This window comes from Formica exsecta, unplaced genomic scaffold (genome assembly GCF_003651465.1).
Source record: "Formica exsecta isolate Colony F162 unplaced genomic scaffold, ASM365146v1 scaffold245, whole genome shotgun sequence".
In the NCBI taxonomy this organism is placed as follows: domain Eukaryota; kingdom Metazoa; phylum Arthropoda; class Insecta; order Hymenoptera; family Formicidae; genus Formica; species Formica exsecta.
This window is the reverse complement of record NW_021849727.1, coordinates 998,957-1,015,160: the sequence shown is the minus strand read 5'-3', so window position 1 is coordinate 1,015,160 and position 16,204 is coordinate 998,957. Positions and strand designations below refer to the sequence as shown.

Below are 16,204 nucleotides of genomic sequence, written 5' to 3'. Positions count from 1 at the left end.
CTCTTCCTCTCTCACTTTTTCTACTTTTCGCTCAAGGATCTGAGAGAGTTTTGCCAAGACAGGAAAATGTGGCAATATCTTGATCAGTATTATCAAAGAATTCCTTATTTGCACATAATCTTTAGAATCTAAACATACTACAATAGCCTGTTAAAAAAGAAAGAAAAAAGAAAGATTAAATTATAGGAGCTGAATTATTGCCAGCATTGAAATATCTTCTTCGTATTAAAAATACTAATAATATATTTCTAAGATTGCACCTTTGTGATTTTGTAATGCCATTTGTGACACACATGTCTGTAATTTTCAAATCCGACCATATCATTCGCTTCAGAAAATTGATTGCTCACGCGAAACTTGGTCACGAATCCGGGATAATTACTGCATTCCTATGGCAAAAAAATTTTCTAATTGATACAAGACAAATACATATCAGAATTAATATTTATATAAAAAAGCGTGATTCTCTCTTTCAAAAATAACTTTGGAGTCTTAAAAAGCAAAGTACTTTGTTAATTTGTATTTCTATTACCTTATCGAATATGGCTTTCTCGGAATGCCACCTCATCACAGTCTCCAACATGGCGCACAAAAATCTGCCATATCGATTTGCTTCGTTCTCTGTGCATGAAGTAACTGAATAGGTAATATCACAGAAAAGCTGGAAAGACAAATAACTTACTGTTAAAAATAAAAATCTGATAAACTACAAATTTATGTAGTGTTTAATGTCTTGGAAAATTATACTCCAAAAAAAAATTTTGAGATACGATTTTTCAGAATATGTCACACACCAATAAAATCATTAATACTAGAAAGAAGTGACTTACACGATCGTAGCAAAGCAGGGTCGAAAAATTTGCAGTTTTCAAGGAGTGGATGGTATGTACAAATTTCGCACAGTACATGGCGTCCACAGTTGTGAATGTACACCGCGGAAATAGGCACAACTGCAGAAATTGCGTTATCGTCTCATTCTTCGCAGACTTGGCGCTTCGTGACAAGAACCATGTATCCTTCTCTTGTCTACAAGTCAATAATAATCATATAAGTATCAGAATTAGTGAACAATTATTATAATCATATATGTAATTATATGAGAATCATATTATTATATGTGTTATAGAAATTATGTGCAGCAATTTACCTCAGGTACGCAAATACTTTTTCGACATGTTCCTCTTGCTTCTTCTTTTCGTCCTGCAGCTTTTCAATCAGAGTAGTATACCTTTCTTGTTCCTTTTTTCCTTTACTTATATTCTAAAAACCAGCATCACTCTCAGTTTAAATTAAGAAGAAAAGAGAAAAGTATTTTCTTAAGTTTAAAACAAATCATTTTTTTGCGACATACAGTACTGTAATCAACGTAATAAAATGCTAAGTTTGCTAATATCGCGTTACCATATCTTTGGAATCGGCCGTCTGTGCCGCGAGTTGTTTCAACTTGCTGATTTCCCTTTGATAGCTTTCCACCGGTACATACAAATCGTACATCGACAGGGACCAAAATGTGACTAAGAATTGTGGTGATATGTCCTCCCATACTTTTAGAGGGTGCAACGGTCTGACTGACTGAGCGACGGGTGCCATAACAGCTTGCGCGGCTTCCGCATATTTCAATTGCTTCATAGCCGTGGACATTTTCTTATAATTCGGATCGGCTTTACGAAGGGCATCATATTTTATCTTCAAAAATAAAATCAAGATTATAGAATGCATAAAAATACGTGTTAAATTAACAAATAAAATTATAAGCAATATTTAAATATTTTTGAAATAAAATTCGGAAAAGTGGTTTATTTTGCCAATTATTTGTGCTGTGATTCTCTAATAGTTCAGACTATTAGATCAAGGAAATATTAGGATGCTTTGGGAAATTTGAAAGTGTGTATAAATGGCTCGCTTACATTTATGGCATGTGCAAACATTGGCCTCGCCAGAAAAAATGCGACATCCGAGTGTATGTGATTATCTTGGAGCATAGAATGAATTGAAGGCAGTCGCTCCACATACTCGTCCACCGTCATAGTTGAGCCCAGAAACGTTCCAAATTGTACCAGTGTATCTTGACACTGATCGTACAACTTGCCTGTTATAGATGTAAAAAATAAAAATAAAATAAAATAATTAAGAATAAAATGATAGAAAAGAGTTTTTTTTTTACTCTTATACTATTTTCCATGTATAATTCAACTTACCAACAAGTTTCAGATGAGATTTGTCCGTCTCTCTGTAAACGACGCAGTGTTTCTGTTGTGCCATTAGCAAGCATAAGGCGACTGCGAGATCGTGCTCGGCGAGAGCTTCCTTCAAACGCTGTGAAGATTTCTTCGTGTTGCGGACTTGACTGAAGTAACCGGCCTTGAGGAATAATATTTTCACATAAGACAACTAATCTGTATCAAAATTTTGTATAAAATATTATGTATTCGGATAATGTTAGGATTTACCTCATTTTTCAACAAATCACCACCCGCCATTGCATCTAATTGATCAGATGTCATTTCTTCGGCTGCCTCGATACCGGCCATCTTTTGTACTATCTCTTTCAATATCAGTAGATCTAGGCTGGAAACAGATTTTAAAATGTTATATACAATATAACAATAATTTAATGGTTAAAAGAATTACAGTAATATTTTGTGTCCGCAAAATTTAATTATATATGGAACATACCTCTTTTGAGCTTTAAGTTGATTCGCTACATATTGTAATAATCCCGTTAATTCGATGTTATATTTCTTAAATATCGCTCCGCAAAAGGAAGCCAGAGACTGCAACCATAAGGATATACTGGTGCCGTCGTGTTTAAATCTATCCCTGTCAGCACCTGCTAATGCCTCCACAAGACAGTACCCTAACACGTCGTACGAAATATTTGTCAAGTATTTTAAGGAGTCTACTACAGGCCCTGAAACGTATAATGCGATATGTAACGATTATTTCTTTTTTTTTTTTTTTTTCAAAATTAAATTTGTCGCTCCATTAGACATGCACACTATATGTACCTATAAGGTTATCGTATAATTGGATCTGTATCAGAACATAATCGAACAATACACCCGGTGAAGAATGCGTAAGTTTCCCTATCGATCGGCCGACCGGCTTGATCGTCTCCTTGCTCACGCGTTTCATGATAGACTTGATCTTTTTTTGGGCGTCCGCCCGTTTCCGTAACAGGGCTGCGTGCTGTAACGGAGTGTCGTTCTTCCAGCGCGCGTACAGACAGTAGCGATTTTGATAGGGATAATATTTTAGAATGTTCCACAATTCTTCAGCGACGCAACAATTGCAATCCATGAAGGAGAGCGAGGGTAGCAGCGCGACGTCGAGGATTGTCAATACGTCGTAATATAAGCTGCAGTTCTTGTTCAACGGTTGTTTGCCCGCGTCGAGCGGACAGTGCTTGATAGCAGTATGACACAGCCTCATCACCTTATACATTAGAATAGGATCGTGGTGTAGATTCGGCCCAAGCACGATCAGCATCGGCAACAAATGCTCGTGAATATCCTCTAGATTGTGTATCAGTGGTGGTGCGAGAGCACTTTTTAAGGGAGACACTTTACGACCCGGCAATTTGGGGGAAACAATGCAATGCCTGGAAGAATTAGAAAACTTGTGACTCAGGGGAGCTAATTAAATCGTTAAATAGAACAGCTATTGTAAAAAGTGTAATAATTTTTTAGCATAGCATACAGTTTTTGCTCAACTGTAATTCTTTCTACAAATTGCCTTTTTAAAATAAGCGATAAACGTGAAAAAAACATTAATGGCTTACTTCCTATATACGGGTTCGATAAGAGCCTGAATCATTTTGCACAACGCTAAAGCTATGGGACGTTGATCAGTGAAACAGCAATCTGGCAAACGATTGAATAAGCTTTGTGCCACTTCCCAAGCTCCGATTTCCAGAAGGGCTTCACATAATACAAATTTTTGATTGTTTGCATATTTGTCCTTTAAAATGAAATGAAAAGAGTGATATATTGTACTTTTGCGAAACATTAATTAATAATTAGCAGGCAAATCATTGGTTAATAAACTCAGCTTAGCAAATTATTAATTAAAAAGTTGAACATTGTTACTTGGATATTTGTAATATGAAAATGTCCGCGCAAAACTTAATTTTTATCAATTTTTAAACAGAATATATATGTGTATATATACATATATTACATTTACATTAAAATAAAACTCAATATTCCGACTTCAAATCGTTAGGTTTTTCATGAAATTCCAATTTTAAAAAAAGCTTAATTATAGAGAAACAAATACACAATTAATAAATTTTGAGCAGAGATTTATATCAGAAAACTCTTGAATTCATTAAATAATAATCAGCTAAACTCAAATTTGTAACACAATGAGTAATTAATAAAATTTTTTTTTGCTTGCTACTTGTGCATTGTCCTTCTCTTCCACAACATCCTCTTTGTCCTTTGTTGAGATCACGCTTAATTTTCGCACATACTCCTTAGCCTGCTTCATCGCCTGTTCGTGATCTAATATAATAGTTTTATCATTTGGCACTAGCCAAGGTAATATATCGTCCAGTTTAATCACATTGTGCTGCAGCATAAGCGCGGTGACCTTTTGCAGCGAGAATGGCGTAGCGTCGACGGTGGAACAGTATTTAAATCCTAACACCTCGCAAAGTACCTGTTGATCACTCATGTACGAGCGTATTAAGGGAATAAATAGAGCATCATCTTGCGGTCGGTTTTCAAAAGTTTCTAGCAAGATGTCGAGTACTCTATTAGGATCAAGATTAAAATAACCTGTAAGGAGACAATATCTTGTACTTTCGATTATTCTCTTTGCAATTTTTGCAACGCAGCAATTTTTCAAGACACCAATATTTGTATGTGACCACTAGCAAAAATTAAGAGATTCCTACCAATAAGAGATTTAACGATTTCCAGTGTCGAGGCTACTTCGTTGCCTGGACGTTCTTGATTTAATTCTACAATGAGCTTGGAGTAACCCTCGCTCTCTTCACGAAATAAATTAAATTTTCTCTGCTTATAACTGCAAAAAAATGGATGAGATCTCTTTAAATCTCGTCTCACACTACAAAAATAGATCAAACTTTTGTATACATTGATATGAAAATACTCACTATAATTTTGTTTTTACTTTTATAAACTTGGTTTGAAAATTTTTGTTTTTTAATGTTCCTACATCTTGCAAAGTTTCAATCTCTAAACGTTCTTTCAATATTCTGTCGGTCAAAAACTGTGAAGAACAAAAGAAATAGAAGAAGTTGAGGTAGAGTATAAGAACTCTTGCTTCATTAAAACAGTAAATCTGTTTTTAAAACTGTGATATATATTCCTTTTAATATTTCTTCTTCTCAATAATTTTTTATGGTATTTTTAAATTAAGATATATAATATAAATATATATATAAAAATGTATACATACCTTTTCAGACTCTTTCACAATATAATAAAAATTGTTCCTTTCTTCATTATGTGCTTCTGCATCGATTAAAGTAAATATATCTACTATTGCAGATGGTATTGCACCATCAAAATTCTACAAATAAATTTTATAAGTTAATATCATTATAATTCTATCTTAACAATCTGTAATTTTGATAATTCTTTATAAAGCTTAAAATAGTAATAAAAATTTTGTCATACCGTAAGTTCACCTAATGTCTGTACTACACTGTCCTTTTTTACATTCCCATGGATTCCATTTGAGATTAATTCGTATAATCCGCGCTTCCATTCTATAAATCAAAAGATAAAATTGAAAATTCTTTTCATCGAAGATACAATTACATATAAAATCAGGCAATATAATCTAAATATAGAACAATGCGTACATATGTGGAAAGGGAATTAAAAATACATAAAAAAAATAATAATAAAAAAAAAACGAATTTGCATCGTGATTGCAGATATTTTCAGAGAACCACCATTCTCTCTCGTTCCAATTTAAAATATATGAAATACTCATAAATAAGTAAAATAAGAGAAGAAAACGAGTTAATGATTGTATATAACCAGAAAATTTCAAGAATATATAAAATTTTGGAATATATGCATATACGTTTGGGAACTGGAATAGGAAGCATTGTATGTTTGCCGCGAAGAAGCAACAATGGTTCAGATCGACGGCGTGCTAGTTTAAGCGCTTTATAATAAAAGATATACTCGGCGGCGAAATATATTACCTGGTGCGTTGCCTTCCTTAAATTTGTGCTTGATTAGCTTGAGGCTGCAAACATGCGTGAATTGACAAATTAAGTCTTCAGTAGAGAGCGAGTTAACAGGAGTAGATAAGTGTTTTCGTGAACCAGCAATGCACCGTGTCGATCGCGTCGACCAGGCGACGCGCCAACAACACCACTTACAAATCGTTTCTTCCGTGTTTATCCCATGACTTCCACAATTCTGTATGCCATACTTTGCTGGCCATATTTAGTGCTCTGGTCCGTTTTATTTAAAAAGGGGCTCCGCGAGCATCAATCAAACGGGAATTAAACGATCAACTCGACATCGCAGGTTAATGTGTGATGAGAACTGAGAACGTATGTATCTCTCTCTTTCTCTCTGTCTCTCTCTCTTTGAGCGCGTCCTCGAAGCTATCAGCCATTGTAATCTCGAGAACTCGATCGAGGATTGCGTTCGAAAATTCATTCGTCGGAGTAGCGTTTCATTGACCAATCAAAACAGAAAATTTTTTGTTTCTCTTGTCCTGATTGGTCAATCAGGGAGTAAGTTTTGGAACGCAACCTCGTGTATTAATTCATGTTGGAGCCAACACAGATGTCGCTGAAGCTGTCTTCCTTTTCCCAGAGGAAATTTCCTTTCTTTTATCTCCCCTCTTGCGGCTCCTGCTCTTTCTCACCTAGCTATAAGTGGAAGAGGTAGTGATGATTATTCTTAAATTATAATCCATAAACATCCTACTGTAGATTTTTCACAAATACTTAAATCCTACAAAATCCTATCCAGTAGATCTTTTTTTCGTCAATTAATATTGAATTAATTGTCGTACTCACTTTTTTCCGCCGTTAATTGGCGTTGAACATGTGATGGATGCATTTGTTGTTGATCATTATGACAGATTTTACTTGTTACTATAATATATTACGTACTGCGTTCTAAATAGTATAATTGCAATAAATTAATAATTCTTTGTTCTTCGCGAAATAGCTGTTATATCTTTTGCTTTGTTAAGAATTTTTTTCTCTTTATTCATAAACTTATTTTCTTTCATAGAATATTCATTTCTTAGATATGTATGTCTAATTTCACCTTACACATGTTTCTTTATCTGTACAATTAACAATTTTTTTAAACTAGGTAAAAAAGATGGCTAAATCTTCTGAAAAGAAGGGAAAAAGTGCTATCAACGAGGTGGTGACTCGTGAATATACAGTGAATCTTCACAAGCGTCTACATGGCGTTGGATTCAAGAAACGTGCTCCACGAGCCATCAAGGAGATCAGAAAATTTGCGGAGAAGCAAATGGGAACGCCTGATGTTAGGATAGACACACGTCTCAACAAGCAGTTGTGGTCCAAGGGCATCAGGTAAGCTCTAGATAAAATCTGAATTGAAGAATTTTACATACTTAAACCATTTGATAATAATTTGTCATAATAATCAATAATTATTTGACTATAAACTACTATAATTTATTATAGTTTTTTGAAACACATTAATTTATAGAAAAAGTACAAATTGATATGTATTGAAAGAAAACCTCATTCAATTGTAATTTCTTGCTTTAGTTAGTAATGTATGAAATACAATTTTTGAATCTAAGGTGACTTTTTATTTATATGCAAATTTGTTATGAAAATATTGATTCTTTGTTGATAGAAGAATATGAAGATAAAATAATGAATAGATAAAGTAATTCTGCAATATTCTTTATATCATTTATTTATTTTTCAGGAATGTTCCCTTCAGAGTTCGTGTAAGATTAAGCAGGAGAAGAAATGATGACGAGGACTCTGCAAACAAGCTTTATACCCTCGTCACATATATACCTGTTGCAACGTTTAAGGGTCTTCAAACTGAAAATGTGGATGCCAGCCAAGATTGATGTACTTCTGTAAAATAAACAATAACAAACTTACAAATACGTGAGGTTTTATCTTACCATTTAATTTATATCAGATTTCGTGAATATATATTTTAGATAATAAAACGCGGCATTTTATAATACTCTATTTTTAATGCTCGCAAAACTTTCTAAAAAATTACTGTAACTGATATTTTTTTCCGGATTGTCACGTCTAAATAATTAGAAAACTTCTCAATAACCATCACTGACCGTCACACACATGGATGAAAGAGATTCATGATTTTTTTTATTAATATTTGTCTCTTTTAAGATAGTTTTACTTTTCTAATTCCTCTTGTTTTAAGTATATTTAATTTCAATTTATACAGACTCGAGAATTATACAGTTCAACAAAAAATAACTTTCTCTTGAACACAAGAACAAGACTAGTTATTTCAATATTATTTTGACATTGTTTTGAATACGACTCTGGTATCCAAATTGCTTTATCACATTACAATTTTGAAAAATTTCTAGTTAAAGTTGCAAGAAAGTCATTTTAATGTATTTTGTCATATTGTAGTTATGATATGTGCTGTTTGGAGAAGTTCTATATTACAGTCACAAAATTAAATGTATTGAGGACTTTCGGTCCTCTCAAAAGAAATTTGTTACATCGCGATTATAGATTAATAAAATATTCATTAAATATGGGATGTATTGTGGGAAAATTGCGAATTAGATCATTGAGAATCATACAATGACATTGCATATGACAAAAATACTCCATCCACTTCTGAAGGCAAGAGAATTTCGCCATTTAAGTTAGGATAATCACAATCATTCAAAATATATATATATAAATTTTTGCAAAAATTAAACATTTTTAAATTTTGACATTTATATTAATTTCGCCATTTTAAATTTGTCAATTTTGATATTAAGCTCGTATTTAGCGATCTATAAATTCCTTAAGTTCGAATATAAATATAATTGAAAATTATTTTATATAGATTTTCAGTAATCTAATTTGCAACTTTTCCCCAATAGATCATATTTAATCATGAATATATCTTATTAACCACAGTCGATATAAATTTCTTTTTAAATTCTGAAAATCTTAACATACATAATTTTTATTACAATAAAACTTCTCCAGCATGTGGCTTTGTGGAAAAATATAAATCGAGCAGATTTAGTGAACATCATCAAATGGCATAACACGCTCATGTATATCGTTTCATTAATCTTTTTACTTTCTCATCGCGATACGCTTCATCCAGTTTCCATCGTTTGCGAGGAGATGGCCGAGGGCTTGGCGCGCAAACGTACGATGTCCGCATTGTACGATATCGTAGGCTGGCTGAATCTGGATATGCAGTCAGTATGCGCTCGGTCTGGCCCGAACGCGGATCGCGGCCGAAGCTGCGAGGCTTCTCTTATTCGCGATGGAGCTGCGCGAGGTGAACCGCGCGTACGGCACTGCGGAGGAGACGACGGAGCTCCTGCCGCAGCGTGACAACGCCGAATATGAAAGTTACTTCATCGAGTACGCGATGCAGAAGGAGATGATCAATCGCAACCGATGCCCCGCGAGCCGACGATTGCTCAGCCAGGCCGCGAATTTGGATTACAATTTTTCCAACAGCGATCACCTCAAGGTCGGTCCTTGGCGGTCCGCGTGAGGATCCGATCCGAGAAGACACGACTTCATCTCAATCGGGATTCCGATTGTCCGAGACGCGGTCATATACACAATCGCGGAACTTTAAGCATAGGATTTCAAGATGAAAAATTCGCACACTCGACACTTGACGTTAATTAGAGCTTAAAAATTGAGCAAAGTGGAAATTCAAAGATTTCAATCTCTCTTTCTGTTATAATTGAAGAATTCGTTATCTAAGAATTATATTTAATATCTGCCCGTCGATTTGTATGTATATTTTGTTTAAACAGTTATTATTTGAAATTATTACGAGAAGCATTGCATATTACATAAGATTACATAAATGCTAATTTAATGATTTTATCTATTTTATTAATATTACATTTTTCGCAACAATCTGATTTTACATTAATTTATGCAAATTTATTTTATTACAATTAATTCATAAATATTCTTTACTACTGATTATTTACAATCATACAATTTAAAATTTGACAGAAAACCCAATTGTATTCTTCAAAAATATATAATAAAATTAGATATTGTAAAGGATAAATCTTTTAAATTATAATCTCTTTTTCTCACATTTTTGAAGCAAAAGAGATCTCGGAGAATTTAAGATCAAAACCTTATATATCCGAGGCAATCGAATACATTACGATAAAAAAAAAGAAGTAAAATATTACAAATAACACAACATAAAATGAAATTACGATAAATCTATGAAAAAAACTCTGAATTAATCCATGAATATATGTTAATTGCGCTCGTCAGGATTCACCATGTGCCGGAATCAGCATAATCCACACCTCGAGCGAAGACTGGCCGCCATCCAGGAAGCGCGAGGAAGCGAAGGCCTTGGAGAATCTCAGGAAGAGAGTAGAACAAAGCAAATTGTACAAGGCGGACAGAATCGTCGATCCGGTTGTATCTACCTCGTCCTCACTAAATTATGAACAGACTCAACAACAGCTGGACAATCGACCGAAACTTCTGAAAAAGGTAGGCGGTCCAAAAATCGTGACAATTTAGAATGATATTATTTTGTAAAAGAAACTTCAATGTAAAATAACTTTGCCGGACAAATTTATTTAAAGTAATAAATAACAATTTATTTTTTTTCTTTTAATATATATAATATTTTCCTTCTTGAGATAAAATCATATTTAATACACCATTAAATCTCTAATTTATTTAATTAAAATTATTTAAAAGTAATTTTTATATTATTTTTATATTTTAAAAGTAATGTTTTTATATTAAATTCAAAATGGAATAAATCTTTTTTGGTGTAGATATTTTTGAAAACATATTTTCAATCTAAATATATATTGTAGAGATTGTCATATTTTGTTGTCAAAAATAATTTAATTCTATATTATTATCAAAAAATATAAAAATTGCGAAATAAAATTGGTAAAAACAACTGTGAGATCGCATCTCCTTACAAACTTGGGTGAAACATTGAACAACTACACGAACGCGCTATGTCGGATACGTCTCAAGTTCGCGGAATATAATTTCCGTTATGTCCTTGGCTTGCTCGTTGTGATACGACTGTTTTCGAAATGGAATACGAAATCAAAAGTGCGAAGGAGCACGCGCGCAAAGTACTTGGGTCGATACTTTAGATTCAGGAGCGGCGCACTAATATCTCGGTTCCTATATGCTATCCTGTCGCTAAATGCACTTTTGAAAAACCGCATCATTGATCTGTTTACTCAAATTTTTAATTTGGCAAACTTTCAAGCATTTTAGCTATTCGTATGAAATTATTTTCCACGGAATAAAACTTTCTTCGGAATTTGGAAAGATACAAAGTAAGGCTGTTGAGAATTGAGCTTTTTCTTTCTCCTTTTTCTATCTGTCTGTAACATTTAAGATTCTTTAAGCTTTGGGAAAAGAAAACTATATTTTTTAACAAGGAAAATATTTACAGTTATTTTTATTTGTTTAAACGAAAATTTCACACCATATGTTAAAAATATTCTATTTTTTTATTCCTATACAACCTCTTAAATATGTGAGATACAAGGGTGAATAAGTACGCGATATCGCGTGTAACGTTATCGCGTACATCGGGGTAAAGTTATCGCGCGGCCTCTCGCAGATATCTCACATCTTATGAATTTTCTTGCAGATACTCAGCAACCGGCCGATGAGTATCACGCTCGATAGAAGCGATCTGGAGACCGATTGGCGCGACAGCGAATTTATCACCGAGTGCCTTTGCTGGCATAACGTTTATCGGCAACGGCATAACGCACCTCCGTTGACTATGTCGCCGCAGGTAAAAAATGATAAAGGGAACAAGAAAACGCTGTCTGCGTATAACGCAAACTTCTTTTTAGACAATACTTGTAATGGTTACACAGCTCAACAAAAAAGAAATATATATAGAAACAAGACTAGTCATTTCTCATGGTTTTTTTGACGCTCTATTTTCTAAATTGGTCCATCATGTCACAATTTTGATAAATTTGCAGTTAAAGTTGCAAGAGAAAAAAAACTTTTAAGATGTTATAAGAGTTTTCTTGTTTTTGTCCGAAAAAGTTATTTTTTGTCGAATTGTGTTATCACATATATACATATATGTATCGTTGCAGTTGTGCGAGTACGCTCAATCGTGGGCGAATCATTTGGCGCACACGAACACGTTCTACTACAAAAACGATCGCAACGTGGGTCACAATCTTTATTGTCGCCCCGGTGGCGGCGTACCCGGCGATGTCACAGGACAGGAGGTCGCGTCCTATTGGTACTCGGCCGTGAGGCAGTACGACTTTCTCAAGGAACCGGATGTTCTTCACGCCAATGTGAATGCAGGTAAAAAAATAGTGATGTCGCGTGCGTTTCTGAATTCTAAATCCAGGAATTAATCGAAAATACGCGCTCTCTAATTGTCTCTCTTACGGAGACTAATTAAAAAAGAAAAAAGAACTAAAAAAAGCGTCGCCACTTCCTAGGCCATTTCACCCAGCTGATATGGGCGAGTAGCCGTTACTTCGGGGTCGGCAAGGCGCACAGCAGAAGCGGCAAGATAATCGTGGTGGCTAATTACGAGCCGGTCGGGAACGTGTCCGGTCAGTTTGAGAACAACGTGTTACCGCCGTTACCGGAGAACGTGAATGCCGTTGTGATGTCGCCGCACGCCGTGCCGCGGATACCGCGGGGCCATTACGAGCTGCTAACATCGGCGGCGCCGCCCCCGTTGTCAGACACCGCGTCCACCGGCAGCGACACTATGTCCGTCAGCTCCGGCCAATAATACCACGGCCGTGCTAAATGCCTTCTCTGTATTTGCACGCGATGGGCCGAACGCTGAAGGGAGGCGTGCGACTTATCGCATGCCGCGAGTCAAAGACTTTTGGACACGCGAAACACGATGACCGATATCTCTGCCGCGAACGAGTTCAAGGTCGCACGGATTATGAAGAAGAGAGCGAAGGCAAGGACTCTCTCGTTTCGAGACATTTTTTTGGAAATTTTTAAAAGATTTATCTCGATTATTGTAATCTCTTTGACGATTAGCGTGCAAATCTGAGAAATAATATATGAATAAATATTAATAAGAAATAAGTATAAAACACACACATCTAGTCGCTCAGTTGCACAATATAGTTGGCAACGTAATTGTCTTTTTGACTGTATAATTGGGATAATTACGATGAGAATAAGCCAAATATAAAATATAACACCGCACCATTAATTTGTATAATGGAATTAATAATTTTAACGAAATTATTAAAAACACGATTCTATCTTTATCTCATTGTTGCAATGAAAGTCCAATCGATCTTATAGAGCATTTTTCCACAGAAATGTCGGTCATCAGGTTTCACTGCCCTCAACTACCGCTTGCAAAAGCAGTGATAATCAAAGAGTACACCGAGCTTCGTCTTGGTAGCTGGTAGTACATACGTATAATACGATTAGATCAAGCAGAGATACAATCTGCGTTGATCTGTGATTATTGATAGTGGCGTAACTGCTCATTTTTTACCGGTCTCCCGTACAAGAGTAAATTTGGATAAACAAAGAGATATTTCGAGAAAAGTAATTATACAATTAAAAAATTTGATTTAAATTAAAATAGTAAAGCTAGAGTTATAGTATTGAGTAGATCATTCTCTAGTGATTTCCGATCTGTTGTTATGTAAGCAGTATTTACTGCAGCCTAAAATTCGTACTACTTCTCTCTAATTAAAGTTCCTTTTTTTCTGATTAATTTTCTTTCTTCGTGTGTTTTTTTGGCGGGATCATTTTTTAAAATAGTTGCGTCACTGTTCGTAATAGATAACAGAAGCTCAAATTTAGGATCACTATATCTACTTCCGATTCGGAGAAAACAGAAACGAAAACGGCTGTACAACGTACAATTCTTGTTTTGAGATTCTAAGTTTATTCGCGCGCGCGCGCTGATTATTCGTTGCATGGATCCCACGTGCAGGACGAAAGTTAAAAAATTGTTGAAAAGAACACCAAAAACTCTACATGCCTATTTTGTATAAATATATCGGTTTTAGGGCTGGCACACTCATTTAAGGAACTCGTATTGTAAGATATAATAATCGTATGAGATATAGAACTGAGAAACCTAAGTGAGACGAATTGCGCCTAGCAAGGAAATGTAATACTTTGCACATACTTTTCCGTCCTCTTACACTGGAAATCAATGTTTTGCACGAGACAAATGTTGAATTTCTTAGCATTTTTAGTATTAACAAACGTTCCTATCAAGCGACGAAGGAATGGTGTGTGCTCTCCAGAAACTTGGGAAGATAGTCGAACTAAAAGTTAAAAAAAAGCGAAGATCTCGCGAGCGAGACTACAATCGAGACGTATCATTACAATCCACTTTCTAAGCTGTTCAAAAGAATTTTTCAAATGTTAATCTTAGAACAGCTGAACAGAATCTGAATGAGACTTGGATAAAATTAAAAGAAAGAGGATAGTGTTAACAGAAGTAGGAATAACGTTTATATGATTCAATTTCTCTTATATTATGGATTCAAATGAAAATTAAAAGCTAGGCAAAAACTGCTTTAGCTCTAAATTCTATATTCACATTCTATTTTAAATGTCAGATGTGAACATAGATTTTAGTGATTTAATGTATTTTGTTTTTACTTTATTTTAATAGAATCTCAAAGAAATAGTTTGGAAATAGAACTAAATGGAACTAAAACTGTTCTGGGACAAAAATTGAACATATATAATGAAATCTTTAATTATCGACTATGTAAATTTAAATAATGCTCGAGGACGATACTCGTTTGAAAGCGACAATTACGTCACAACGAACAATTCTCGCTTTTAAAGTAAAAGGTACGCAACTACGTCTAAAGTCTGCCAGATTGATAATCATTAACATATATAGAGACGACCAGCTGAATATAATTGCATTTCGCTATTTCATCAATGATAATTTATCCTAAAGTACGATACAAGAGATCAATTCTCTTTTTCATATCTCAATTCTTTCCGAATATGGAATGATAAAGGACGAACAAAGAATGAAAAATTTTTAGATCAAGTCGATCGACAGACATTGTAGTCGCGTCGAATGTTGTTGCAACGATTTTAGCTCTTTAAATAAGATATACAACACCTGTATAAAATATATAATTGTACTCTACGTACGACGAGAGATTATTTACAAGATAACATCGACTATGTTAGACGAAAGATCTCTCAGGTACGCGACTTATTGCGAGACGTAGTAAATGCAAATTTACAGCAGGTTTTGTAATTCGACCCTGTTGGCCCCCGATTTACTAGAAAATAGATTGTTATATATGAGAGATATAAGAATTATTTTCCATAGATAGAGAGATTGTTGTAGAGAAGGAAAATTATTTTTTCCACGCATAGTCGATTAGCAACGCGCTTTTCTAAATACGAGACGTAGAACGTAATGTAAAGTGTTAAATATATAAAAGAGGAAGATATATACATTTCATCCCTTTACACTGTTAGATATTCGCTTCTATAAGATTTTATGCGACGTGTTACATAAAACGATCAAATCGTTGACTAATCAACTGCGCCTATCAAGTAAAAAACGACTTATTTGATCGAATCACTCAATTAGTTTAATTCAATCGCGCTTTATGAAATTTAATGTGAATTTGTCGCCTGAGCTCACGATACGAAACGATGTTCCGTAATATCGATAATAATATTTAATATAGCGCACAGGGTTGAATAATAAATGCTCGATGTGATAAATATATATAATACCTAAGAAAGGCTTTCGTTAATCTAAGAAGGTTCAAATCAAATTACGGTTACATCGGAAGGATCGACGGGGTCGAAAAACGTTGTTCGCCGTTTTTGATTTTTCTATTCGACGCATGCAAATCGATATAAAAAAGAAAAAGGTATGCGAATGGAGCGGGGAGGGAGGGAGATGTGACGATGGAGACAAGATATTTAAATGCATGTGCAAAAGCTCACCTGTTGACAATCGATACTGAGACGTCGTTTCATTTATTTATATATATA

General features: G+C 34.5%; 3 protein-coding genes across 9 annotated transcripts in view; 2 read left to right on the top strand and 1 right to left on the bottom strand.

Annotated features, from left to right (window-relative positions):
• Window positions 1-6,580, bottom strand: part of LOC115236130 (THO complex subunit 2) — a 10,387-nt gene extending 3,807 nt beyond the window's left edge. For all 7 annotated transcript variants that reach the window (XR_003884140.1, XR_003884141.1, XM_029808365.1 and 4 more), the window contains exons 1-19: window positions 6,368-6,580; window positions 6,188-6,231; window positions 5,649-5,740; window positions 5,428-5,541; window positions 5,123-5,238; window positions 4,901-5,031; window positions 4,402-4,781; window positions 3,782-3,960; window positions 3,009-3,601; window positions 2,677-2,911; window positions 2,451-2,568; window positions 2,199-2,361; window positions 1,908-2,089; window positions 1,402-1,686; window positions 1,148-1,260; window positions 831-1,026; window positions 533-661; window positions 261-389; window positions 2-147 (exon numbers count right to left, since the gene is read on the bottom strand). Coding sequence is in view for 5 of the 7 variants with exons in the window: in XM_029808365.1 (XP_029664225.1) it covers window positions 2-147; window positions 261-389; window positions 533-661; window positions 831-1,026; window positions 1,148-1,260; window positions 1,402-1,686; window positions 1,908-2,089; window positions 2,199-2,361; window positions 2,451-2,568; window positions 2,677-2,911; window positions 3,009-3,601; window positions 3,782-3,960; window positions 4,402-4,781; window positions 4,901-5,031; window positions 5,123-5,238; window positions 5,428-5,541; window positions 5,649-5,740; window positions 6,188-6,231; window positions 6,368-6,432 (3,410 nt within the window). In the remaining 2 variants the exon portion in view is untranslated. The remainder of the gene's footprint in view (window position 1; window positions 148-260; window positions 390-532; window positions 662-830; window positions 1,027-1,147; window positions 1,261-1,401; window positions 1,687-1,907; window positions 2,090-2,198; window positions 2,362-2,450; window positions 2,569-2,676; window positions 2,912-3,008; window positions 3,602-3,781; window positions 3,961-4,401; window positions 4,782-4,900; window positions 5,032-5,122; window positions 5,239-5,427; window positions 5,542-5,648; window positions 5,741-6,187; window positions 6,232-6,367) is intronic.
• Window positions 6,581-6,748: 168 nt separating this feature from the next.
• On the top strand, window positions 6,749-8,107 carry LOC115236137 (60S ribosomal protein L31). Its single transcript, XM_029808378.1, has 3 exons — window positions 6,749-6,883; window positions 7,323-7,552; window positions 7,920-8,107. The coding sequence occupies exons 2-3, from the start codon at window positions 7,332-7,334 to the stop codon at window positions 8,068-8,070; spliced, it is 372 nt and encodes a 123-aa protein (XP_029664238.1). The 5' UTR covers window positions 6,749-6,883; window positions 7,323-7,331; the 3' UTR covers window positions 8,071-8,107.
• A 144-nt stretch (window positions 8,108-8,251) lies between these two features.
• Window positions 8,252-16,198, top strand: LOC115236136. Its single transcript, XM_029808377.1, has 5 exons — window positions 8,252-9,692; window positions 10,472-10,699; window positions 11,838-11,987; window positions 12,304-12,523; window positions 12,664-16,198. The coding sequence occupies exons 1-5, from the start codon at window positions 9,480-9,482 to the stop codon at window positions 12,963-12,965; spliced, it is 1,113 nt and encodes a 370-aa protein (XP_029664237.1). The 5' UTR covers window positions 8,252-9,479; the 3' UTR covers window positions 12,966-16,198.
• Window positions 16,199-16,204: the final 6 nt, after the last annotated feature.